The following is a 26,847-nucleotide window of genomic DNA, read 5'->3' as shown; positions in this document are numbered from 1 at the left end:
GCATTCTTTTACAGTCAGCAGATAAATAATTCCTTCCACATTCTCACGCGAGGCGAGGCAGCCGTGTATGGAGATAAACACAGTTTTAAAGAAGAGACACAAAGAACTGCAGATGCTGGCTCTGATGCAGGGCTTCGACCCAAAATCTGGACATTTCCTTCCTGCACCCCTCACCTAACCCCCCCCTCCCCCACCACGGATGCTGAGCCGAGCGAGTTCCTCAATGCAAGCCAATTGGTGCTTCAATGTTAAAGTATTTCTTAATACAAAGTGTCCCTTAAACAACAGATTCCTCTCCCGGCCTGGTGGTCTCTACCTCCAAAATAAAAGACAGGCAGCGACCAAGAACCTGAACAACCTGCACATTCATCTTACAAATGTATTCCCATTCTTTCACTATTGCTTGGACCCTAATCCTGTCATTCCCTCTCCGACAGAATGACTGCATGGGTTGCAGAACCTTCCTGGGCCATTGATAATAAGCAAATTGATGTCTTCCTACCAGCAATACACATTGCAGAACAAACTGAAAATCTCACTAAAGATAGTCCTAAGTTCTACATGCACAAAGCACCATGTTACAACAAAATGCTACTTTAACCCTTACACGAAGGGCCACATCTAATGTAGTGGAGATGACAGTGCTCAATGGATGTAGGAAACAGGACCAATTTTATGCTCTGTAGTCTGCTCTCCATTTTACTTTGCTCCTATGATGAGGATAAAAAGCCACGTATACAACATGGACATGGGCCACGGCTGAGAATTAAATGCAAGACCCACAGATTGGCCAGAGGTAGACTTCACTTTGTAGGAAAGAGAGAGCCAGTGTCTGAAGAAGGCTCTCCACCCAAAAAGTCACCTATTCCTTTTTCTCCAGAGATCCTGCCTGATCTGTCTTCACTAAGGAAGATACAAGCAATCTCCCAGATGTTCTAGTGGCCAGAGATCCTAGGGTGACGGAGGAACTGAAGGAAATCCACATTAGGCAGGAAATGGTGTTGGGTAGACTGATGCGACTGAAGGCTGATAAATCCCCAGGGCCTGATGGTCTGCATCCCAGGATACTTAAGGAGGTGGCACTAGAAATTATGGACGCATTGGTGATCATTTTCCAATGTTCTATAGATTCAGGATCAGTTCCTGTGGATTGGAGGGTAGCTAATGTTGTCCCACTTTTTAAGAAAGGAGGGAGAGAGTAAACGGGAAATTATAGACCAGTTAGTCTGACATCAGTGGTGGGGAAGATGCTGGAGTCAATCATAAAAGACGAAATTGCGGAGCATTTGGATAGTAGTAACAGGATTGTTCCGAGTCAGCATGGATTTATGAAGGGGAAATCATGCTTGACTAATCTTCTGTAATTCTTTGATGATGTAACCAGGAAAATTGACAGGGGAGAGCTGGTGGATGTGGTGTACCTTGACTTTCAGAAAGCCTTTGACAAGGTTCCACATAGGAGATTAGTGGGCAAATTAGAGCACATGGTATTGGAGGTAGGGTACTGACAAGGATAGAAAATTGGTTGACAGACAGAAAGCAAAGAGTGGGGATAAATGGGTCCCTTTCAGAATGGCAGGCAGTAACTAGTGGGGTACCGCAAGGCTCGGTGCTGGGACCGCAGCTATTTACAAAATACATTAATGACTTGGATGAAGGGATTAAAAGTACCATTAGCAAATTTGCAGATGATACAAAGCTGGGTGGTAGTGTGAACTGTGAGGAAGATGCTATGAGGTTGCAGGGTGACTTGGACAGGTTGTGTGAGTGGGCGGATGCATGGCAGATGCAGTTTAATGTGGATAAGTGTGAGGTTATCCACTTTGGTGGAAAGAATAGGAAGGCAGAGTATTATCTGAATGGTGTCAAGTTAGGAACAGGGGACGTACAACGAGATCTGGGTGTCCTAGTGCATCAGTCACTGAAAGGAAGCATGCAGGTAGAGCAGGCCGTGAAGAAAGCCAATGGAATGTTGGCCTTCATAACAAGAGGAGTTGAGTATAGGAGCAAAGAGGTCCTTCTGCAGTTGTACAGGGCCCTAGTGAGACCGCACCTGGAGTACTGTGTGCAGTTTTGGTCTCCAAATTTGAGGAAGGATATTCTTGCTATTGAGGGCGTGCAGCGTAGGTTTACTAGGTTAATTCCAGGAATGGCGGGACTATCATATGTTGAAAGACTGGAGCGACTAGACTTGTATACACTGGAATTTAGAAGGATGAGAGGAGATCTTATCGAAACGTATAAGATTATTAAGAGGTTTTGACACGTTAGAGGCAGGAAACATGTTCCCAATGTTGGGGGAGTCCAGAACAAGGGGCCACAGTTTAAGAATAAGGGGTAGGCCATTTAGAACTGAGATGAGGAAAAACTTTTTCAGTCAGAGAGTTGTGAATCTGTGGAATTCTCTGCCTCAGAAGGCAGTGGAGGCCAATTATCTGAATGCATTCAAGAGAGAGCTAGATAGAGCTCTTAAGGATAGCGGAGTCAGGGGGTATGAGGAGAAGGCAGGAACGGGGTACTGATTGAGAATGATCAGCCATGATCACATTGAATGGCGGTGCTGGCTCGAAGGGCCGAATGGCCTCCTCCTGCACCTATTGTCTATTGTCTATTGATGTCCAAATGAATGAAATGATTTGGCAGTGAGCACTTTACAGAGACACTTTACACAATGACAACGAAAGACTGTCAGGAGTGGACAAAGTATAACCTGCAATGAGAGTCAGAGCAGGAAGTAACAGTATAACAAAATAGAAGGCTCTTCAACGCATGCAGTATTCATAACAAGATAGGTGAATTAGTGGCACAAATAGAAACATGTGCGTAGAATCTCATGTTGAATGCAGCGACAATGTTGCAAGGTGACCAAGGTTGAGGAAATTCCAGGATACTCGAGTGTTGGACAAAATGGATGATGAGGTATAGTAACATTGATCTAAACTAAACCAGAGGTGAAAGACAGGAACACGAAAGGATCTTCCCTTGGGAAATGAAGAAGAATCAGTTTGGATGGAGATGGAAAGCAGAAAGGAGCAGAAAACACTGACCGGGGTTGATTCAAAGTCCTCAGACAGTGATAGTAAAACAAGTTAGAAAATCAGACCTGAATCGGAATTGGTCCTAACCTAAAACGTCACCTGTCCATGTTCTCCAGGAATGCTATCTGACCCGCCGAGTTACTCCAGCATTTTGTGTCATTCCTCAGGAAATCATTTTGTGTCTACCTTCGATTTAAACCAGCATCTGCAGTTCTTCCCTGCACCTGTTTAAGGAAGTTAGATTGGGTATTCACTGAAGTTTAGAAGAATGAGGGTCGATTTTAAATGCTTGGGGGTCCACATTACAGAGGATCTGACATGGACAACACGCATTGCCGCACTGGTGGGTAAGGCAAAGCAGCGCCTTTACCACCTTAGACAGCTGAGGAAATTCAGAGTGTCTCTGGGGATCCTTCATTGCTTCTACTCTGGGGCTGTAGAGAGCATCCTGTCCGGCAACATTACAGTCTGGTTTGGGAACAGCTCTGCCCAGGACAGGATGGCCCTGCAGAGAGTAGTGCGTTCGGCAGAACGCACCATGGGAACTACACTCGCCCCCCTGCAGGACCTATACATCAGGAGGTGCAGATCCAGAGCAAGCAAGATTATGAGGGACCCCTGCCACCCCAGCAACGGACTGTTCCAGATGCTACGATCAGGCAAACGCCTCCGCTGTCACGCTGTGAAAACGGAGAGGATGAGACGGAGTTTCTTCCCACAGGCCATCAGGACTGTTAACTTTTTTAACTCCAGGGACTAAATTTTGTCTTCTCTATATTAACTTTATTTATAAGCTGTAACTGTTATTGTTTTTTGTGCACAATCCGCAGGCATTGCCACTTTCATTTCACTGCACATCGTGTGTGTGTATGTGACAAATAAACTTGACTTGACTTGACTTGATCTTATTGAAATGCCAAATCCTAAGGGGACTTAATCGCATAAACGGAGATGGTTCCATTCATGGGAGAGTCCGAGCCGGAGGGTGGAATTACAAGATTACAAAATCACATTGGCCAAGCACTCACTTTGCTCCCGCCCTTGGGAAGAAGGTAGAGAAAAACTAACTAAACTAATGATGGACCGTCTTTGGTTACGCTAAGGACTTTTATGCACTAGTATTGGAGACTAATTTATTTAATTTTTCTGTTCATTATATATCTACGATTATTGTGTTTACAGGCCTGTTATGGTGCTGCAAGTAAGATTTTCACTGTTCCATTGTCGACACGCATAACAATTAAACACTCTTTATTTTTAATAAAGGATGATTATTTAAAACCAGGATGCACAGGAGCTTTGTTTCACAGATGGCGGTGAATCTCTGCAATTCCCCATTCCGGAGGGTTGTGGCGCCTGGATTGCACGGGGTAATTAACTTGGGGATACAATAATAACTATCTCTAAACTGCACGGTGGCGCAGCGGTAGAGTTGCTGCCTTACAGCGAATGCAGCGCCGGAGACTCAGGTTCGATCCTGACTACGGGTGCTGAACTGTACGGAGTTTGTACGTTCTCCCCGTGACCTGCGTGGGTTTTCTCCGAGATCTTCGGTTTCCTCCCACACTCCAAAGATGTACAGGTTTGTAGGCTAATTGGCTGGGCAAATGTAAAAATTGTCCCTAGTGGGTGTAGGATAGTGTAAATATGCGGGGATCGCTGGGCGGCGCAGACCCGGTGGGACGAAGGGCCTGTTTCTGCGCTGTATCTCTAAATCTAAACAAAACTAAATTAAACGAAGAAGGGTCTTGACCCGAAACGAACGTCACCCATTCCTTCTCTCCAGAGATGCTGCCTGTCCCGCCGAGTTACTCCAGCATTTTGTGTCTAAACTAAACTAACACGCGACTTGCAATCTACCTAATCCCGGCACACTTAATAGTAATTCCACCAGCGAGAGGAGTGGTTCAAAGTAAAGGTCACAACAATCAAAGCATTTGCAATAGTGGAAAACCCAATGTTACATGAATGAAACTTCACACCCTCTGAATCACCTTGTTCCTTTTCCCCAGGCCTAGAATTTCCTTTGTGCTTCCTGGCTAGAGTTGACACAGTAAGCAGTCACCAGATGATCCTCTGCCCAGCCCAGCCCAGAGTACATACTTCACTATTGCACTGTTGTGATTACCTAGTGTTATTTATCAGTTCATGGCATCATTGATTATTATATATTTATCCGTGTGTTATTGTATTAATGGGCCTGTCCAGCTACAGCAATTAAAAATGGCACAGTTCCGTTGCTGGTTCTTATGGCAATGAGACACTCTTGACTCGTGGCATTCATCCACTGGTTGGTTTGTTTTAAACATATGACACACGCTATTCTTTTCCAAAGACATTTAGTTTTCTCTCATCGGGAAACGACTCCAATGGGCAGACAGAACATTCCCCAGGCTGGTAGGAATGTACATTCCTGGTAAATTATTGGCCATAATTGAAGATTATTAAGGGGTTAGACACGTTAGAGGCAGGAAACATGTTCCCAATGTTGGGGGAGTCCAGAACAAGGGGCCACAGTTTAAGAATAAGGGGTAGGCCATTTAGAACTGAGATGAGGAAAATCTTTTTCAGTCAGAGAGTTGTGAATCTGTGGAATTCTCTGCCTCAGAAGAGAATAGCGGAGTCAGGGGGTATGGGGAGAAGGCAGGAACGGGCCTGAGTGAGAATGATCAGCCATGATCACATTGAATGGCGGTGCTGGCTCGAAGGGCTGAATGGCCTCTTCCTGCACCTATTGTCTATTGTCTATAATTCCCCACCACCTCAATTGTGCTTCGAACTGCAAAACTGACAACCCGCGGCAAACCTTTCCTCTCAGATGGTCCTTCAATGGGGCTGGTGGTCTCCTGTCCTAACCTTGTCTTCTGAGACCGGCATGAAATCGAGCACTGGGTGAAATACGTTGGGTGACAGATGCTGTTTCTGCCTCTACTTCCAACAAAGTATCACCGATAATAATTATACTTCATATTGGCCCTTTGGAAATTTGGAGAACTGGTTTTGTTTTCAGATTACTGTTTCTCCAGAGGTCCACCACCCAGAGCTGAATCATTGCCTCCACCAGCCTCAACTTCCCTTCTGCCAGTAGCTATTTTTGGCCAATTTCACATCACTTTCACTAAAAAGGAATGTGCCACTCACACGCCAGACATAATGCCAGCACAAACTGCGCTACATTACAACTTTAAACAGCACAGGCAAATGAGGTCACACTTAGATGGCCATAAACACTTAAACATTTACCTTCCCGGCACCATTACAGCCCAATGTTTTGATAATTAAAACAGGGGTGGTGGAAACGAGGTCTTCTAAGAATTTGGTTGAAGGGATGCGTGAAGGTGGATGCATAACAGATGATGAACAAGTGTTCCAGAACAGTGCACTGCCGAGGGAGACAAGCTGTAGGGTGGAAGGTCCACGTGTCTCCTTGCAGGTTTCACAACCCTGGACATCCCCAAAAAAGAATTTCTCAACTGATGAAGTGCAGCTCGTTTTGTAAAATGGAAGGAACTGTGGCCATATTGCAGACGGCGAGCTTCTTTACAAAGCCACACCATAATGAGAACGTGGGTTTCAGTGGCGGATTAATAAACATTGGACGAGGATCAAGAGTTGTGAAATCGTGGGGATTAAATCAGAATGGAATTCTCCCCCTCTCACTCTGTCCGACTTCAACAATTTGAACCCTCGCCTTTTCCCAGTCTCTGCACTCAACCCCTTAACGTTTTCAGCGCTGGTAGAAGATCGGCCTGAAACAGCAAGTCTATTTCTTTCTCCGCTGAGTATTTCTAGCATTGGTTCATTCCTACATCTGCCTCATTAGATGGCAATCGTAGGTTTGGGTAGCTGGATCTGTTATTCTGTCCAGATACACAGTAGCCAAGCCACACAAACGTGCGAGTTCAGTTTAGTTTAGAGATACAGCACGGAAACAGCTCCTTCGGCCCATCAAATCTACGCTGACCATCGATCACCCACACACGAGTCCTGTTATCCCACTTCTGCATCCCACATATCAGGGGCAATTCATAGAAGGCAATTGACCGACAAACCTGCACGTCTTTGGAATGTGGGAGGAAACCAGATGAAACCACCGCGGTCATAGAGAGAACATAAAAACGCCATAGAGACGGCGCACAAGGTCATGATCGAACCAGGGTCTCTGGCGCTGTGAGTCAGCAGCTCTACCCTGCACCACTGTGCTGCAGATCAACCATAAGGATACTGACGGCATTCATAAAAGCAGAACACCTGTCAATACAAACTCAGATAGAAGAAATGTTTTGACAGATCTAATCCAAATTTGATATAAATGGAAACAAACTGGATTCTCCAAAGGTTGCTGCCAAATCTTGGCCAATATGGTCACAAGCCAAATGAGCCCATGCCCCTGTTCCCCATTTTATAAAACCAGGGCTGATCCCACACCTTAACTTCACATCCCCATTAATCCCCACATCCTTCCACCCTTTAGTCCAAACTGTTTCAACCTTAACCATGGACAAACTGAGCAGCCACCATTGCTTGGAGAACAAAGTTCCAATCCCTTTGGCATTTTGTGAGTTACGTTCAAATGAATCTCAAACAATGACAATGTGATCTTGCTGCCCAATATTGATTTACAGAAACAAGTTACCGAAACACATTTGCGTACAATAAGAATAGTCCGTGAAGAAAATGAACGGCTGTATCAGACTTGCCTGTGTTTCGATTTCACTCAAGTCTCTGGCTCTCTTTGCAGTTTCACAATTCAGAGATCTACAAATCAATATCAGTTGTGCTTAGCTCTGCACGGTTGAACTATATCACAAGTGGAGAACTCAGCCCAACCCTTAACATATCTGCCCTTGGACAAACAGTACAAGAACAGGTGCAGCCAGGTTATTGGAGATACCACTGGAAAAGTATCAGATGAGAAGTTAACCCTCCCATAACCTACAGTGCTCATGGATCAAGAGCGAGGCCAGCTCAATGACCGGCACGACAATGATGGGTTGAACAGTCTCTTCCTGTGCTCTTACATTTCTAAGACTCTTGGATTATGTTTGGAAGGGGGTGACGAAGACATCGGATTTCCAAAAAGTTCCCCCAAAATGTCACGATTCCTTAAGTTCAAAGTGCCATCAACTTGGCAAAAGCAGTAGATGACTGTAAGCCAACCTTGGATATCAGTTACAGAAATTGAAGGGGACAAGAGGAACTGCAGATGCTGGAATCTCGAGCAAAACACAATGTGCTGGAGGAACTCAGCTTGTGCAGAGGGAATGGACAGGCGACGTTTTTGGGTCGGGGGCTTCTTCCGACAGAAAATGAAGGGTTGGTTTTATCTCGATCTCAGCGAATTGGAACTATAAAGTGGATAATACTCAGAGTGGGCTCAGACAACAAACTGATGAAGATGGACCAACAACAAGATCAGACATGGCTCTGGAACAAGCTGGTGTTGAACTTTGTCAGCACCACAAGGTGGCGACACTTGTGTACTGACCAGGTGAGGTCTGCTGCATGATTTTACCGGGTTGTACGCAAAACAATGTATTTCCCTGTACCTAGGTACACGTGACAATAAATCATTGAACCACCCCGAAACTCATCAACGAGATGTTTGTGTGAGAGACAAGGCAGAACATTGGGACTAGCTAGTGTTTATTAAACAAGGACAGTAGCCACTTGCACAACAGTGGGAAGAGGCAATTTGAAACTTTACTTAATTACTGAACCTGATGCACATGGAGGTACAATATGGTCTGCTCAGCTCAAAACAGCCCCTGAAAGTGACTCTTGTGAAAGGTAACTCTTCTAATTATCTTTCAAGTGGAGAGCACAGTAACGCAGCAGAAGCGGTTCTCCGTAGGAGTGCCAGAGACCCAGGTTCGATCCTGACCAGATTAGGCGATGGCTACAGACGGGTGCTGTCGGTATGGAGCTTGTACGTTCGCCCCGTGACCGCGTGGGCTTTCTCCGGGTGCCCCGGTTTCCTCCCACATTCCAAAGGCGTGCAGGTTTGTAGGTTAATTGGCTTCGGTAAGTTGACCCTAGTGTGTTGGATAGAACCACTGGTGATCACTGGTCGGTGCGGACTCGGTGGGCTGAGGGGCCTGTTTCCACGCTGTATCTCTAAACCAAACAAACCTAGTTACCCTTTCAAATCTATTGTCTGCTTTTTTTACCATTATCCCCACAGCTTGGGTCAAAGTCTGCACCATTGATTTACAAGAGCAGAGAGCTGGAACAGCTCTTCAAGGCTGCCCAGAGATTCATGGCTGATCTCCTCCCTGCCCTGTCCCCATATCCCTGCATGCCCTTAATGTCCAGACATCTACTGCAGTCCGTTCTGAATGAACCCAGTGACGGGGTACGTCACGCCCTCCAGAGGGAGAGGACTCAGATACAAATTTAGCACAATCCCAGTCCGTAATGGCCTCCTCCTTAATGTGAGACCGTGACTCCTGATTCTAAACCCTTCAGCCAAGGGAAAACATCCTCCATGCAACCACCATGTCAAGTGCTGCAAACTTCAATGAGATCCCCGATTCTTTTCAGAATGCGGGCTTTGTCAACTCCACATCTGCGGCCTGCGTGGATTGCAAGCTGGGAAACGAGATACTCTCGTGAAAAGGAGGTATTTTCTCGTGAAATGGAGGCCTTTTCGTGAAAAGGAGGTCTTTTCTCGTTGAAAGGTGGCCTTTTCTCGCCTCCCATTCTCCCTCCCCAACTCTATCTTTCCATCTGAAGAGAGGTACTGATCCGAAAAGTCACCTATTCATTTTCTCCAGAGATGCTGCCTGGCCTGCTGAATTACTCCAGCATTTTGCACCTATTTTCGGTATAAACCAGCATTTTTAGTTCTTTCCTGCACAAGAGATGGTCTTTCTTGCTCCAGCCACTGATGCTGTCTTTCTGAGCTACACGTTTCTCCAATTCTAAAGACTTTTTTTTTTTTTAAGGTGGCGCATGAACTAACTCTGCAATGGGTCTCACTGACCCGGGACTACAGAATGAGCAAGATAAACCAGAGATTGCGTCAGAACAGAGTACATGCACAAAGGGGCACAACCACATTGTGCAATTCGACCCTGGAGCATGCTGACATTCAGCTCCTCACTGAAGCTCACAGTCGCTGTGAGGGATGAGGGCAGAGAACGCTGCCAGCAGTTGTTGGCTTGCACAAAGCTCAGGAGCCACTTTCACAACAGCTGCAAGAGGCAGGTCAAAACTTTTGCCACTTACTGAAACGGATGCACGAGACACAGATGCTTCCTGCTGAACACACAACGACACGAGGTTCAGAACAGCCCCCTGCGAGAGGCACTTGTGAAAGGCAACCCTTTCATATCCAATTTCTGTCACAGAAACTCGCGAACCAAGAGCGGAGGTCAAAATCGCCACCAGAGGGTTCCACAAACCAGATTTTAGTCTCCAGCAAACAACATCCCTTTAGTAATTGGAGGGAAAAAGATGAAGGATGATTGAAGGCCCAGCATCATGTCAAGGTGTTAGTTGACCCGGCCTTCTTTACACAACAGTCCTCACTCACACGAGTGGGCAACCATGCCCGTCTGATGGCCAGTGTTAGTGCCAACCAATGCAACTCCTCCATGCTCGGCAGCTCATCCTTACCACTTACATCCTTACTACTTCACAATTTAGCTTCCCAAGGAACCATTTCGAGTGGAAATCGATTTCCGTTGATAACCCCAGCCTGTAACAGTCCAGAATGGCGAGAGAATCGTCCAACCTGCCTTACCGATGGCTGCAGTGATTCAGGTTAGAACACACTTCAGTCTGAACACAGAACAGACACTGAAGTGGGGAAGGCCATTCCTCCACACGTCAAGATATTTAAATAAAGTTGCCCGTCAGAGAGTGTTAAGTATCACATTTGTGCATGCTACCAGTGGGATTTGATATCCCCGTGGGATTTGATATGTTAACTGATAAGCTAAGTATACAAATATAGTTTAAAAGTTATATTATTGCAGTTTGAACGTTGGGCAGATCTGCAGGGGTGGATAGCCGTCAGGTACAGGTTGTGACTTTGAGCAAACTAAATTGCCAGGGTTACTATTGGTATCTGATGCTCTCTGACCCAGAGTAATGCAACGTGCTTTATTGATCCGTACCTCATGGCCAGTTCAAACATTCAATGCTCCCGAGCCCAGTCCCCTTCAGCACATGCTGCCTAATTTTCCCTCAGCTCACTGGAAACTCACTTGCCTCCTCTGCAGACCTTTTCCACTTCATTGAAAGACGCAACCATCACAAGTTATAGGAGTAGAATTAGAGCATTCGGCCCATGGAGTCTACTCCGCCATTCAGTCATGGTTGATATCTGCCTCCTAATCCCATTTTCCTGCCTTCTCCCCATAACCCTCGACACCCGTTCTAATCAAGAACTTGTCTATCTCAGCCTTAAAAATGTCCACTGACTTGGCCTCCACAGCCCTCTGTGGCTGTGAGTTCCACAGATTAACTATCCTCTGACTAAAGAGGTTCCTCCTCACCTCCTTTCTAAAAGAGTGCCCTTTAATTCTGAGGCTATGTCCTCTGGTCCTAGACTTTCCCACCAGTGGAAACATCCTCTCCACATCCACTCTTTCTATGCCTTTCATTATTCTGTAAGTTTCAATGAGGTCCCCCCCCCTCAACCTTCTAAACTTCACCGAGTAGAGGCCCAGTGTGGTCAAACGCTCATCATATGCTAACCCACTCAATCCTGGAATCACCCCTCACGACTGCGTGCATCCTCATGCATGTTCCCCAGGATGCTTCCCGTCTACTCCTCCCTCCACATCAAACTCCACAGCTCCAGCCCCTTTGCTATAACTATGCATTCCGAGGCTTTTATTGACCCTTTCCCCTCCTCAACCACATAAGGGGTGGGCAACACTGTATTAAAAACAGCAGTTGTGTTCTCTTTAAGCAACTCTGGACCTTAATAATAATAATAATAATGCATTTTATTTATATAGTGCTTTTCATATACTCAAAGACGCTTTACAGAGATTTTGAGAACATAGGGAAATGAATAAATAGATAAATAAGTAAATAAATAAATGAACAGAGAAAGGAGACAGAAGGTGAGGTGACCTTCAGTGGTTGAAGGCAGTACTGAACAGGTTCGAGACTTCAGCGATGTTTTGAATGTGGTGAGTGTGGAGGAGTCTCTAACGGTTTGGGGTAGTGAGTTCCATAGGGTGGGAGCAGCGATGGAGAAAGCCCTGTCCCCCCAGGATCTGAGTTTGGTCCGGATGTGGGGGGATAGGAGATTGGCAGCGGCAGAGCGGAGGGTGCAGGTGGGAGTGTGCCTGTGGAGGAGGTCGGTCAGGTAGGATGGGGCCAGGTTATGGAGGGCTTTGTAGGTTATGAGGAGGATTTTGTACTGGATTCTCTGGGGGATGGGGAGCCAGTGGAGTTTATAAAGTACGGGGGTGATATGGTCACGGATCGAGGTGTGTGTGAGTAGACGGGCAGCGGAGTTTTGAATGTATTGAAGTTTATTGATGATTTTTGAGGGTGCGCCATAGAGGAGGCTGTTGCAGTAATCCAGACGGGAGGTGATGAAGGCGTGGATGAGGGTTTCTGCAGCTGTGGAGGAGAGGGATGGACGGAGACGGGCAATGTTTTTGAAGTGGAAGAAGGCTGTCTTTGTGATGTGTTTGATGTGTTTGTCGAAGGAGAGGGTTTGATCAAGGATGATTCCAAGATTCCGGATGTGAGGTGAGGTGGATACTGGGAGACCATCAATGTTGAGGATGAAGTTTTGGGTGGATTTGGTGAGCGTTTTTGGACCAATGATGATGATTTCAGATTTGTTGCAATTGAGTTTGAGGAAGTTTGATTGAAGCCAAGATTTTATTTCAGTGATGCAGTTTGTCAGTGTAGAGTGTGTGGTGGGGGAGCTTGACTTGGTGGAGATGAGGAGCTGGATATCATCGGCGAAGCAGTGGAAGTTGAGACCATGACGGCGGATTAATTGACCAAGGGGGAACAGGTAGAGGATGAAGAGGAGGGGGCCAAGGACTGAGCCTTGGGGGACACCTTGGGGGAGGGGAGCGGTGGGGGATTTACAGTTGTTAATGGAGATGAACTGGTGTCTGTCAGAGAGGTAAGATTTGAACCAGGATAGGGCTTTTCCGGTGATGTTAAGGGAGGTTTCAAGTCGGGTGAGGAGAATGGAGTGATTTATGGTGTCAAAGGCGGCGCTGAGGTCAAGTAGGATGAGGATGTTGAGGTTGCCAGCGTCGGAGGAGAGGAGAATGTCGTTTGTGATTTTGAGGAGCGCAGTTTCAGTACAGTGGTTTGAGCGGAATCCGGATTGGAAAGTTTCATACAGGTTATTGGCAGAGAGGTGGTATTTGAGTTGGGAAGCTACAGCACGTTCCAAAACTTTGGACAGAAAGGGTAGGTTGGAGATTGGTCTGAAGTTGTTTGGGGTGTCAGGGTTTAGACCAGGTTTTTTCAGAATGGGGGTGAAAGCAGCGATTTTGAGGGATGGCGGGACGATGCCAGTGGACAGGGAGGAGTTTATTGTTGCAGTGATAAGTGGAGAGAGAGCAGGAAGGCAGGCCTTGACAAAGCTGGAGGGGATGGGGTCCAGAGAGCAGGTGGCAGTTTTTATTCCTGTGAAGAGGTCAGAGAGGTCGGTGGTGGAGATTGGGGAGAACTGAGGCAGGGGCTGACAGGATAAGGGGGGGCAGGTGGTTTGAGGGGGAGCAGGTGCGTTGGTGGTTAAGGTGCTGTAGATGTTGTCTATGTTGTAACAAAGTTACCTTGTGTGTAACTGGCCCATTCCCGACAGTAGTGAAGACCACTACATGTTTGTGGGACTGAGTTGAGTTGACTTTAAGTTTATTGTCACGCGTACTGAGGTACAGTGAAAAGCATATGTTGCATGCTAACCAGTCAGCGGAAGATTACAATCGAGCCATCCACAGTTTACAGATACATGATAAAGGGAATAAGGTGAATAATGTTCAGTGCAAGATAAAGTACAATTGGAGTCACATACATTGTTATGAACATTTCACCTTCACTAGGTAGACACAAAATACTGGAGTAACTCAGCGGGTCAGGCAGCATCTCGGGAGAGAAGGAAAGGGTGACGTTTCGGGTCGAGACCCTTCTTCCTTTGTTGGCGGGCAGGAGGAAGGATCAGTGAGAGAGCATGTTCCTAAACTCTCGTCGAGGAGAGGAGGAGACCGTCTTCAAAGTAGACATACTTTGAGGAGAATTCGCAGGGGAGCGGCAAGATGTGTAGGAAATAAAAACTGCAGATGCTGGTTTAAACTGAAGGTAGACACAAAATTCACCTTCACCTTCACTAAATGAGCAACAGTGATTGCTCTCTAAACAAAATCATTCATAAAAACAAAACCTTTGGCCACTCATCTCATGTCCAAGTGGGATGTGGCACAGACGAACTGCATTTGTGATTTGTGAGTCACAGTACTACAAAAAATAATGAAATGTGTGAAGCATTTGGAAAATATTTGAGATATTTAGAAGAATTCAATCAACATTTCAGGTTGCTAAGTTTAGTCTAGTTGCAAAGTGACTAAGACACTCAATTAAAAGCTATTTCTGAACCAGTTCAACCTGAAACTTCTAAAACCGTGCATCTTAGACCATGGAGTTCCACGAATATACTGAAGAAATTAACCCACATAACTTGCACTGGAATGGCACTCAAGTGAAGTTCCACAATCCAACACCTTCGCACCATGACTGCTGGCGAGGCCCCAAGGATTGGACCTTTGAACAGACAGATCTGGAGTGGTATAACGCAGGAGGTTCAGCTCTCCCTGCCACATGGGAAGTCACTCCAATTATCCATTCAACAAAGGTTGCTCAAAGAACCATCACAGCTTGTGAGGTCCCTGCCTTGTCCTCATTCTCCATTATAACTTCTGCCGACACTTCTACCGGGCCATGGTTGAGCAACGCATGAATTAAAAGCCCTCTCTACACCAACCTGGAAACAAAAATCCCTCAGACGGCGGTGGTGATGGTGGAGGCAGATATGATAGTAATGTTGAAGAGGCTTTCACATAGAGAGTTGTGAATTTGTGGAATTCTCTGCCTCAGAAGGCAGTGGAGGTCGATTCACTGGATGCATTCAAAAGAGAGTTAGATCGAGCGCTTAGGGCTAGCGGAATGAAGGGATATGGGGAGAGGGCAGGAACGGGGTACTGATTGTGGATGATCAGCCATGATCACATTGAATGGCGGTGCTGGCTCAATTCACTGGATGCATTCAAAAGAGAGTTAGATCGAGCTCTTAGGGCTAGCGGAATGAAAGGATATGGGGAGAGGGCAGGAACGGGGTACTGATTGTGGATGATCAACCATGATCACATTGAATGGCGGTGCTGGCTCGAGGGGCCAAATGGCCTACTCCTGCACCTATTGTCTATGTATCTATGTATCTATGATAGGTACATGGGTATGCAGTGAATAGAGGGATAGGGATCACGTTCAGGCAAAGGAGATTAGTTCATCAAGGCATCATGTTAGGCGCGGACAATGTAGGATGAAGGGCCAAGAGTGTTTTATTGTCATATGTCTCAGATATAACAATGTTTTTTTTTAACTTGCAGCAGCACAACAGAATATATTGTATATAATATAACAGAACAGGTGATGGGCCTGTGCTGCTCTGTTCTCTAATGGAAGTTTTCACTAAATCATACTGTCAGATCACAGCTGTACTGAGATAAAGTAATGTATGAGCTGCCTATGGTGACAACACCTTACAGCCAACACTGAAAGAATAAACACATAGTTCACAAGTTTAACTCTCTCCCTTTAAGGTTTAAACAAACCCAGACAGGGAGAATGGTCCAGCCACATATATTACGGGAAAGTATTATTAGATCAAAGGAAACTTTGTTTTAATGTTCCCAAAAAAAGCAGCAACTTCAGGGTTGAGACCATTTTGGCATTCAGCAAAGTTGGTTCTCAAGGCACTGACGTGCAGAGTACAGGAATGATATCTCAAATGGCAGAAACAGACTGTGTCATGAGAAGGCTTGCAAACGTTAACGAAGGTCCCTTGCAGGCTGAGGCAGGAGATGTTACATTGGAGAACAAGGAATTGGGGGGGAAATCAAATAAATATCTTGTGTCTGCTTTCACATTAACACGGAAGGTCGAGAGTAAATGTGCAGCCCAATGAGATTAACATAAATATATATAGTGTTGGAGAAAATAACAGGACAGAAATTAATATCCGCGTGGCAGAGTTTGAGGGAAGTGCCATGTGGATGAAAAGATTTTCTATATCAATCAGTGGAGTAAAGCTATGGAACAGAATGAATGCGGAATTAAAACAATGTTCAAACATCATCCAGTTTAAAAACAAATATAAACACATGATTTTTTTCTAGGTACAGTGAGGAGGGGGATTAACAGTCACCAGAGGTCTACATATAATAACACATCATTATTTAAATAAGTATATCTATATGAACATATAAGGGTGTATGAGTATTTTTGTATTAATATCTGACTTATTATACGGGTGGGTGACTATATTTGTATTTATATTTTGTATGTAAATGGTCGGGTATATGTATATATATGATTGGCCTAATGTATGTATATATATATATCAGATGTAGTTAATATAGACATTATTGTGCAAATAGGTATATTCATATGATTGTAGGGGAGTATATATGTAGTTATATATGTATTTTAGGTATTAGTTATTATAGATAATACTTGATAAATATTGATTAGGGAATGGGGGTAGGATTAAATAAGTTCACACTTCTTCCTACCCCTTTTGGCACATGTAAAGACGTTAAGTAATGGATGAAATCCTTTGTAATTTCTTCTGTTTTTTAATTGATGTCTTTTAACATGTATGAAATAAAATGATAGAAAGGAAAGGAAAGGATGCACAAATCATGACTAGAATGATTTCTACAGGGAGGAAGGCTCAAATACAACCCCCTTTGGGAATGGAGGGGGACGAGAGAAGGCAATTTGCATTAAATCACTAAGCAGAAAATTCTGGGATCTTTTATTAAGGAAATATCAAAGGGGCATTTAGAAAATTATAAATGCGGCAGGCTCAACATGGACTTCTGAAAGGGAAATCCTGTTTGACAAACCCACTGTTTATTTTAAACGAGGATAGAACACAGAACAGTACGGCACAGGAACAGGCCTGTGGACCACAACGTCTGTACCAAACCGAACAGCAAGATCAACCTTTATCTGCCTGAACACAATCCACATCTATCCCTGGGATGACAGGACTTTCATATGAAGAAAGACTGGATAGACTAGGCTTATACTCCCTGGAATTTAGAAGACTGAGGGGGGATCTTATAGAAATATATAAAATTCTTAAGGGGTTGGAGAGGCTAGATGCGGGAAGATTGTTCCCGATGTTGGGGAAGTCCAGAACCAGGGGTCACAGCTTAAGGATAAGGGGGAAGTCTTTTAGGACCGAGATGAGAAAACATTTCTTCACACACAGAGTGGTGAATCTGTGGAATTCTCTGCCACAGAAGGTAGTTGAGGCCAGTTCATTGGCTATATTTAAGAGGGAGTTCGATGTGGCCCTTGTGGCTAAAGGGATCAGGGGGTATGGAGAGAAGGCAGGTACAGGTTACTGAGCTGGATGATCAGCCATGATCATATTGAATGGCGGTGCAGGCTCGAAGGGCCGAATGGCCTACTCCTGCACCTATTTTCTATGTTTCTATGTACCTATCCAGCAATCTCTTCAATTGTATCTGAATCCACCACCACCTCCTGCGGCGTGTTCTAGGCACTCACCACTCTCTCTGTGGGAAAATAAACTTGTCCCACACATCTCCTTGTAGCAGAAATGAGGGGAGATCTTATCGAAACGTATAAGATTATTAAAGGGTTGGACACGTTAGAGGCAGGAAACATGTTCCCAATGTTGGGGGAGTCCAGAACAAGGGGCCACAGTTTAAGAATAAGGGGTAGGCCATTTAGAACTGAGATGAGGAAAAACTTTTTCAGTCAGAGAGTTGCGAATCTGTGGAATTCTCTGCCTCAGAAGGCAGTGGAGGCCAATTCTCTGAATGCATTCAAGAGAGAGCTAGATAGAGCTCTTAAGGATAGCGGAGTCAGGGGGTATGGGGAGAAGGCAGGAACGGGGTACTGATTGAGAATGATCAGCCATGATCACATTGAATGGCGGTGCTGGCTCGAAGGGCCGAATGGCCTCCCCCTGCACCTATTGTCTATTGAATCAAATCTGATGAGTGGAGTGAGATGACAACAGGCCTTTGTGAAGGCACCACACAAAAGGTTATTGAACAAAATAAGAAATCAAAAGTGATCCGGTGGTGTATTCATGTGGGTTGAGCATTGTTTGAGCACAGAATAAAGGAGTCATTTTTTGGGGCAGAGATACTGCACACAGCGGAGAGTCACAGGATCGTGGCCCGGTTCCCAGCCGGACTCACAGAGGGGGAGCGGTGAGAGAGGGTCTCACAGAACTCCCATCAGAGAGGGGAGTATTTTTTCCAAGTGACCAGACTTTGAGATACTTTGTGATATATCCAAGCTGGGTGATGATACAAAGCTGGATGGTTTATTTTTTGTTTAGTTTGGAGATGCAGCGCAGAAACAGGCCTTTCGGCCCACCGAGTCCACACCGACCAGCGAGCCCTGTACACTCCCTGGAGTGTGGGAGGAAAACATACAAACTCCAAGCAGACAACCAGCTGTACTCAGGATTGAACCTGGGTCTCTGGCTCTGTATGGAATCAACTCTACCATTGCACCACCGTGCTGTAACCTTGCATGTGTTGCAAGGAGGAGGCAGAGGCTTCAGGGGGTTAATATAAGGGTCAGGCACACAAGAAAAAAGTTGAGCCAAAGGTCCCTCTTTATACCCTCTCAATTTAAGGCTATGCCCTCTAGTTTTAGAATCTTCTAACCTGGGAAAAAGATTGCAAGCGTTCACCTTGTCCATGTACACGTGATATTGTTAAGGTGGGGGGGGGGGGGCGGGGTTTAATAGGAACCTGAGGGGTAACTTTTTCCCACAGTGGTGGCTGTATGGAATGAACTGCCAGAAGAGGTAGTTGAGGCAGGGACTATCACAACTTTCAAGAAACAATTAAACAGGTACACAGATAGGACAGGTTTAGAGGGATATGGGCTAAACGTAGGCAGGTGGGACTAGTGTAGATGGGTCATGTTGGTCGGTGTGGGCAAGTTGTGCCGAAGGGCTTGTTTCCACGCTGTATGACCTCCACAAAGCCACCCTTCAGCCTCTATGCTACACAGAAAAACAAGTCTCAGTCTATCCACCTTCTTCCTGTAACTCAAGCCCGCAAGCACAGGTAACATCCTGGTGAATCCTCATTGTATCCATTCGAACTTAATGACATTTTAACTTAATAACATTTTACAAGAATGATCCCAATAGGTTAACCTATGATGAGCTTTTGTCAGCATTGGGCCTGTACTCGCTGGAGTTCAGAAGAAAGGGGACCTCATTGAAACATACAGAATGATGAAAGCCTTGTATAGAGTGGATGAGGAGAGGATGTTTCCACTCGTGGGAGAGTCTAGGACTAGAGGTCATAGCCTCAGAATCAAAGGACGTGGTTTTAGGAAGAGGATGGGGAGTCATTTCTATAGTCAGAGGGTGAATCTGTGGAATCTTTGCCACAGATGGCAGTGGAGGCCGTCAGTGGATATTTTTAAGGCAGAGATTAATACATTTTTGATTAGTTCAGGTGTCATGCAGTGTTAACTTGTTATTCTGTGTCTAAGCTCAAGATATCACAAATTGGCGACGAGAGTGGGATCGTCGATTCCCCAGCTTTACTTGTTTGTGTAGATAAGGAATTCTACAGAGGCACGGAGAAGGTTGTATAACTTTTGGTGTCAAGGAAAGCTGGAAATCGGGTCACGAAGTTGAATTCTGTGAGACTGAAAAAATCTAAAATGGCGGTCGGTGCGCAGTGGATATATCGGAAGATTGGGTGAGTTCCAGCAAAGCCGGGAAACGTTCAGTGCGTACATCGAACGTTTAGAGATGTTTTTCGCTGCAAATAACATCACTGGAGTAGAAGCTTCTGATGCAGAATCAAGACTTGAATGAAGCAACTCAAACTAGGAAAAGAGCAATTTTTCTCATTGAAATGGGTCCCGATGTTTATGATACAGTAAAGAATTTATTAGCTCCAGCCAAACCAAAGGACACACCTTTGAAGGATATTCTGAAGAAGTTAACAGAACATTATGACCCTAAGCCCTTAGAAATAGCTGAAACCTATCGTTTTGGAACGAGATGCCAACTTCCAGAGGAGGGTATTAGTAATTTTATCGTGACACTCAAGAGGTTATCAATTCATTGTAATTTTGGAAATTTCCAAGACCGGGCGTTAAGAGACCGTTTCGTGTGTGGACTGAGAAGTGAGCGGATCCAAAGTAAGCTGATGACGGTGTATGACCTGACCTGACCTTTGAAACAGCTTGTAAAACTGCTTTGTCAATGGATGTGGCAGAAAGGGGTTCTAGAGAAGTCAGGACAACTTCTAGACAACCAGCAGAAGAGTTGAACAAGCTGCAGTCCAACAAACTAAAGACGGATAAGTCGACAAAGACGTCGGAGAATCGTTATCCATGGAAGGGTAGCAAGACGACGGCAAAGTCATGCTATCGCTGTTTGGGCTCACATTGTTCGTTCTTCAATGCAGAGTGTTACTCGTGTCACAAGATGGGACACCTAGCGAAGGCTTGTCGAAAGGCGAAGCAGAAAAAAGGTTCAACAACAAGTAAACTGCATTCTGTGGATCAACTGCAGGCAGAGGAAGAGCTTTGCGATATATACACCATCTGCAGCAATGAACTAGTAAACCGGAAGACAAAGAATGTGTCCGTGCAAGCCCAGTTGAATGGAGCTCATGTCAGCATGGAAGTCGACACAGGAGCATCTGTGAGCGTGATTCCAGAATTTGTGTATCGGGAGAAGCTGAGTCAAATTCCTTTGGAAGCGAAGTGAAGCGAATCGAGCAACGTGGTTACTCTGGAGAGAGGATACCAGTGTTAGGATGCGTACATGTACCAGTTAGGTATAAGGAGCAACAGGCAGAGTTACCCCTCGTAGTTGTAAAGGGAGATAAACCTGCGTTGCTAGGTCGGAAATGGCTGCAGATCTTGAAGCTCAACTGGAACGAGATATTCCTCGATCGTGAAGAATTCAAGTGTCCGGAGGACGTAATCAAGCAACATCCAAAGGTGTTTAGCGACCAGGGAGAGCCAATCAAGGGGTACAAGGCGAAAGTACCCGTGAAGCAGGATGCGACACCAGTGCATTGGAAACCGCGGCTCTTAAGGACAAGGTTGAGAAAGAACTGAAAAGGCTTGAAGCTGAGAACATTATCAGTAAGGTAGAAAGTAGTGCATGGGCAACACCCATTGTAGTTGTACCTAAACCTGATGGTAGTGTTAGACTTTGTGGGGATTATAAGGTGACCGTAAACCAGGTACTTGAAGATAGCATACCAGATACCCTACCAACGGCAGAGGATTTGTTTAGCACCCTCACAGGCGGCCAAGTCTTCACACAAATGGACTTGACAAATGACTACTTGCAGTTAGGTGTAGATGACGAATCTAAATCCAAGCTAACTATTAACACGCATTTGGGATTGTTTCAGTTCAGTAGGCTTCCATTTGGTATATCATCAGCCCCAGGGATTTTTCAAGGGGTAATGACACAAATTCAAGAGGGAATTGAAGGTGTGGTGTGTTACTTGGATAACATCCTCATCTCAGCCCCTGACAGGCAGACACATGATGAAAGGTTTGAAGTGGTACTCAAATGACTTGAAACACACAGAGTAAGAGTAAAGGCACAGAAATGCGAGTTCTTTCAGAACTCGGTAGAGTACTTGGGTCATAAGATAGAGAAGGATGGTCTACACCCCACCAAGGGTAAGGTTGATGCGATCAAGAATGCGCCCACTCCCAGAAACATATCTGAGATCCGAACCTTTTTAGGATTAGTGCATTATTATGGGAAGTTTGTGCCAAATCTGTCCACCTGTTTACATCCCTTGAATGAGCTTATGAGAAAAGATGAATGAGCTTATGAGAAAAGATGTACCATGGAAGTGGACACGTAAATGTGCTCAAGTTTCCAAGTCATTTACAGCTCAGTTGGCAGAGAGTTCAATGCTTGTTCATTACGATGTCAATAAGCCAATGAAGTTAGCATGTGATGCTTCACCATACGGTGTTGGTGCTGTGATCTCTCATGTGTTAGAAAATGGAGAGGTAAGGCCAATAGCATTTGCGTCTCTCAATGCCAGTGAGAGAAATTATGCACAAATAGAGCGAGAGGCTCTTGCATTGATTTTTGCCATTAGGAAGTTTCACAAATACTTGTATGGTAGAAGGTTTGTAATCGACACAGATCACCAGCCGTTGACAATGATCCTAAATCCAAAAGCACACATACCAACTCTGGCAGCAGCCAGAATGCAAAGATGGGCATTGATATTGTCTGCATACCAGTATGATATTCAGTATCGTAAGGCAGCGGAGCACAGCAATGCTGATGCCATGTCCAGATTACCTTTGGAATTGGAGGTTACCCCAAACAGAGAGGACTTGTTTTACTTCTCTCATGTAGATGAGTTACCTATCACATCAGGGGCCATTCGGAAGGCTACTCGCACTGACAGATTTTTGTCAAGAGTGCAGGAATATATTACAAATGGATGGCCAAACAAATTGCCGAATTCAGAGGCAGAACTGAAACCATTCTTTGTACGTAGGAACGAACTCTCAGTTGACCAAGGTTGTGTCATGTGGGGAGCGAGAGTTGTAATACCTGAAAAATATGGAGTAAAATTGCTAGAAGATCTTCATGATTAACATTTGGGAATGTGTCTAACAAAGGGTCTAGCTAGAAGCTATCTTTGGTGGCCTGGTCTAGATAAGGACATAGAACAAACAGTGAAAGAGTGTAGCACATGTCAAGCAGTTGGAAAGAATCCACCCACAGTACCGCTACAGCCATGGAAATGGCCGGCCCGGTTAGAGTGTGGCAAAGATTACACATTGACTTTGCAGAGTTAGATGGACAACAATTGTAAATTGTGATTGATAGTCACTCCAAGTGGGTTGAGGTGTTTTCGATGAAAAAAACGATATCCAGCAAAACGATAGATATTTTGCGAGGGTTGTTTGCGTCCTATGGATTTCCATAGGAAATTGTATCTGATAACGGACCACAATTCTGTTCACAAGAGTTTGCACAATTCATGAAAAGGAATGCTGTAAAACACACTAGAGTAGCTCCATACCATCCCGCTTCCAATGGAGCAGCAGAACGCACAGTGCAAATTGTGAAGCATACATTAGTCAAACAACTGCTGGATCCAAATCCAAAGAAAAGACAGTTGTCTTTGTTTCACAAACTGGCTAACTTTCTGATTACATATCGAAACACACCTCACGCCACTACTGATCAAACACCAGCTGAACTGTTCTCCGAAAAGAAAACCCAGAACAATGTATTCACTGTTGAAACCAAACTTGGCTCAAACAGTAGAAGAGAAACGGGAGAAACAAAAAGCATATCATGACGGAAGTAAAGGAAAGGAGTGTTGAGTTGAATCAGAAGGTAAAGGTGAAAAACCATCATCACAAGTGGGTGAAGTGGTTACCTGGAAGAGTAGTGAGAAATTGCGGACCACGGACATACTTGATCAAGATGTTTGGAAGTGGAAAGGTGAGAAAAGTACACATTGACCATGTCATGCAAGCACAGACAGGGTTGAAATCAGACCAATTAGATGAGTCAGATAATTGGGTTAGCACTCAAGTACAGGTACCAGATGAACCAGAAATGGTACAAGAAGGTACACAAGTTAGTGAGAGCTTGAATCAGCCTGAAAATGGAGGTTCAAGTGGGGTTAACAGTCAAACAAAATTGACTGATGGACTGGAATCTATGAATGTAGGTCAAAAGGAAGGCTTGACTCGATTCAAAATGAGTCCAAGTGGTTCTAAACAGTCAGAAACTTTTGGTCAGGGAAGATATCCAGAAAGGAGAAACCCAGTGGTTAGGTTACATTTGTGAAGTTATTTCCTGAAATGCACATATCATTGTATATGCAACATATATATGCATGATGCCCTCATTTTATTCTGGTTATGTAAAAGTAAACTATCAGACAAAATTGTAATAATTTCATACCATTGGTTATATTCAAAAACAAAATGTCCACCAGGAAATATTTTTTTATTAGGGTGGAAGGAGTTGTAATAGTGCCACCTTTGGTTGGAGGATTGTAAATGATTGAATAAACCACAGTGCAGCTGTGCTGTCTTGTTCCGGTCATCAGTGAGTTAACTTGTTATTCTGTGTCTGAGCTCAAGATATCACAATAGACAATAGACAATAGGTGCAGGAGTAGGCTATTCGCCCTTCGAGCCAGCACCCCCATCCAATGTGACCATGGCTGATCATTCTCAATCAGTACCCCGTTCCTGCCTTCTCCCCATACCCCCTGACTCCGCTATCCTTAAGAGCTCTATCTAGCTCTCTCTTGAATGCTTTCAGAGAATTGGCCTCCACTGCCTTCTGAGGCAGAGAATTCCACAGATTCACAACTCTCTGACTGAAAAAGTTTTTCCTCATCTCCGATCTAAATGGCCTACCCCTTATTCTTAAACTGTGGCCCCTGGTTCTGGACTCCCCCAACATTGGGAACATGTTTCCTGCCTCTAACGTGTCCAACCCCTTAATAATCTTATACGTTTCGATAAGATCCCCTCTCATCCTTCTAAATTCCAGTGTATACAAGCCTAGCCGCTCCAGTCTTTCACAAGAGGTTATGAGGAGAAGGCAGGAGAATGGGGTGAGGAGGGATAGATAGGTCAGCCATGATTGAATGGAGTAGACTTGATGGGCCAAATGGTCTAATTCTACCCCTGTCACTTATGACATCCATCCTACAGCAAGGCAACCCGAACTGCCTAAAGTACTCAAGGGTGATTAATTGTCATATGTACCAAAACAGAACAATTGTCGCATCATAGCAGGTCTGCAAACACAGTACTCAATGGATAATAAACCAATAAATAAAAAAACATTAGTCACAACTCAACAGCAGAATAGCAGTGTGGAATATGTGAGGTTATTACTTTAACAGAAACATGTGGAAAAGTAAATATTGAGAGTTTGAAAGGTTCAAAGGTGAAGGAAGCCACGTGGCATCTAGATGAAGGCTCTGACCCAAAAGGTTATCTGTCCATTTCCCTCCTCAGATGCTGCCTGACCTGCTTGTGTTCTTTCAGCAGTCTGGGTTTTTTTTTTTACTCAATAGTCCAGCACCTGCAGTCTCTTGTTCACCTAATGGTCACCTTTGGGCTTCATTGCAAGATGACTTCAGTACAGGAACACAGACATCTGGTTCAAATTAAGCGGACCACAACAGGAACGCTGCGTGTTGGTCTCAGAACATATGCGGTTGTGAATGAGGAAGTGCAGAGAAGGCTCTTCACATTGATTCCTGCAGCGTCAGACTAACTCCAGCCTGAACCTGTCTCAAGTTTGAGCGGTGACATCACTGGGAGTTACAGGGTAGATGTCAAGTGTGCAGGAAGGAACTGCAGATGTTGGTTTACACCAAAGATATACACACGCATACAAAAGGCTGGAGTAACTCGGCGGGTCAGGCAACATCTCTGACATTCTACCCTGAAGATAGACACAAAAGGCTGGAGTGACTTGGCGGGTCAGGCAAGTGTGAGATGCTGCCTGCCTGCCTGCCTGACCCAGTGTGACTCCAGCACTTTGTGTCTATCTGTCTTCAGGGTAGATGTCAACCCTGGCCCCTCTGGCCCTCGTGGGGGTCTGGGTGCATTGCAGTTCATTCCAGGGGAAAAGCTGGATGGGTAAACACAAGAGGTGTAGAGACACCGGGCACCAGGGGAGCACGACCCTCCCCTCCCCTCCCCTCCCCTCCGGCGGGGTTGTCCCACTGAGCCGCAGCTCAGCCCAGCCCAGGCGGCTCCCCTCCTGCTCCCGTACCCGGGGGTGGGGTGGGGTCCGGACACGATCACAACTAAGGCTGCTGTGTCAGCCCGGGCCGTGTCACCCCTCCACCTCCAGCCCCCAACTCTACCCCCATTCACTCACTCACTCACTCACCTGGCCACTTTGCTGGAGATGAGTGCGGGAGAGGCGGACAGGCTCCTACACTTGGCCCTGCCGCGGAGCCGGGAGCACAGCCCTCTCTCCAGCTCCCGGGGCTGTGGCTGAGGCCGAGACCCGGCCGGGCCACCCGGGCTTGCCTCCTCCATCCCCCGCCGTGTCAGGGAGCCAGGTCGGCGGTGACAGCCCTCGTTACAGTCCAGGCCCGGCCCGGCCCCGATTGGCAACACTGGGGCGACTCGCTACACACGACTCCGCCCGCTACAATGTATCAGCGCCTCACCACCCCCGCTCTACCGTAATACCCCGACACCACCCGCCCCCCTCACCTCGCCTCCCTGCCTGGCCCAGGCTACAAGTGAAGTAGAGGGCCTCACAGGCAGCAGGACACTGGAACTTGACCATCGCAAAGCGGCCATTGAGCCGTAAAGGAAAGCACGGAAACAGGCCCTTCGGCCCACCTTATCCATGCTGACCAAGTGAAAATGTTGGCTGGTCCCCTTTGCCTGCTTTTGGCTCAAATTTCGTCCAAAAAACTTGTTCTTTGGATGACAAATAAAGATATCTTGAATGTCCCGTTAAACCTGCCCTATCCAGACATCTGTATAACCAAATTAGCCGAAGAAAGGT

At 45.5% G+C, this 26,847-nt stretch overlaps 1 protein-coding gene across 1 annotated transcript in view; it reads right to left on the bottom strand.

Annotated features, from left to right (window-relative positions):
* The window catches only part of LOC144607944 (NAD kinase-like), an 89,362-nt gene extending 62,874 nt beyond the window's left edge, over positions 1-26,488 (bottom strand). Inside the window, exon 1 of the mRNA XM_078425100.1 lies at positions 26,215-26,488. Coding sequence (XP_078281226.1) covers positions 26,215-26,366 — 152 coding nt within the window. The 5' untranslated portion in view covers positions 26,367-26,488. The remainder of the gene's footprint in view (positions 1-26,214) is intronic.
* Positions 26,489-26,847: the final 359 nt, after the last annotated feature.

This window comes from Rhinoraja longicauda, chromosome 30 (genome assembly GCF_053455715.1).
Source record: "Rhinoraja longicauda isolate Sanriku21f chromosome 30, sRhiLon1.1, whole genome shotgun sequence".
In the NCBI taxonomy this organism is placed as follows: Eukaryota; Metazoa; Chordata; class Chondrichthyes; order Rajiformes; family Arhynchobatidae; genus Rhinoraja; species Rhinoraja longicauda.
The sequence above is the reverse complement of the archived record's forward strand: the minus strand, read 5'-3'. Positions and strand labels throughout refer to the sequence as shown.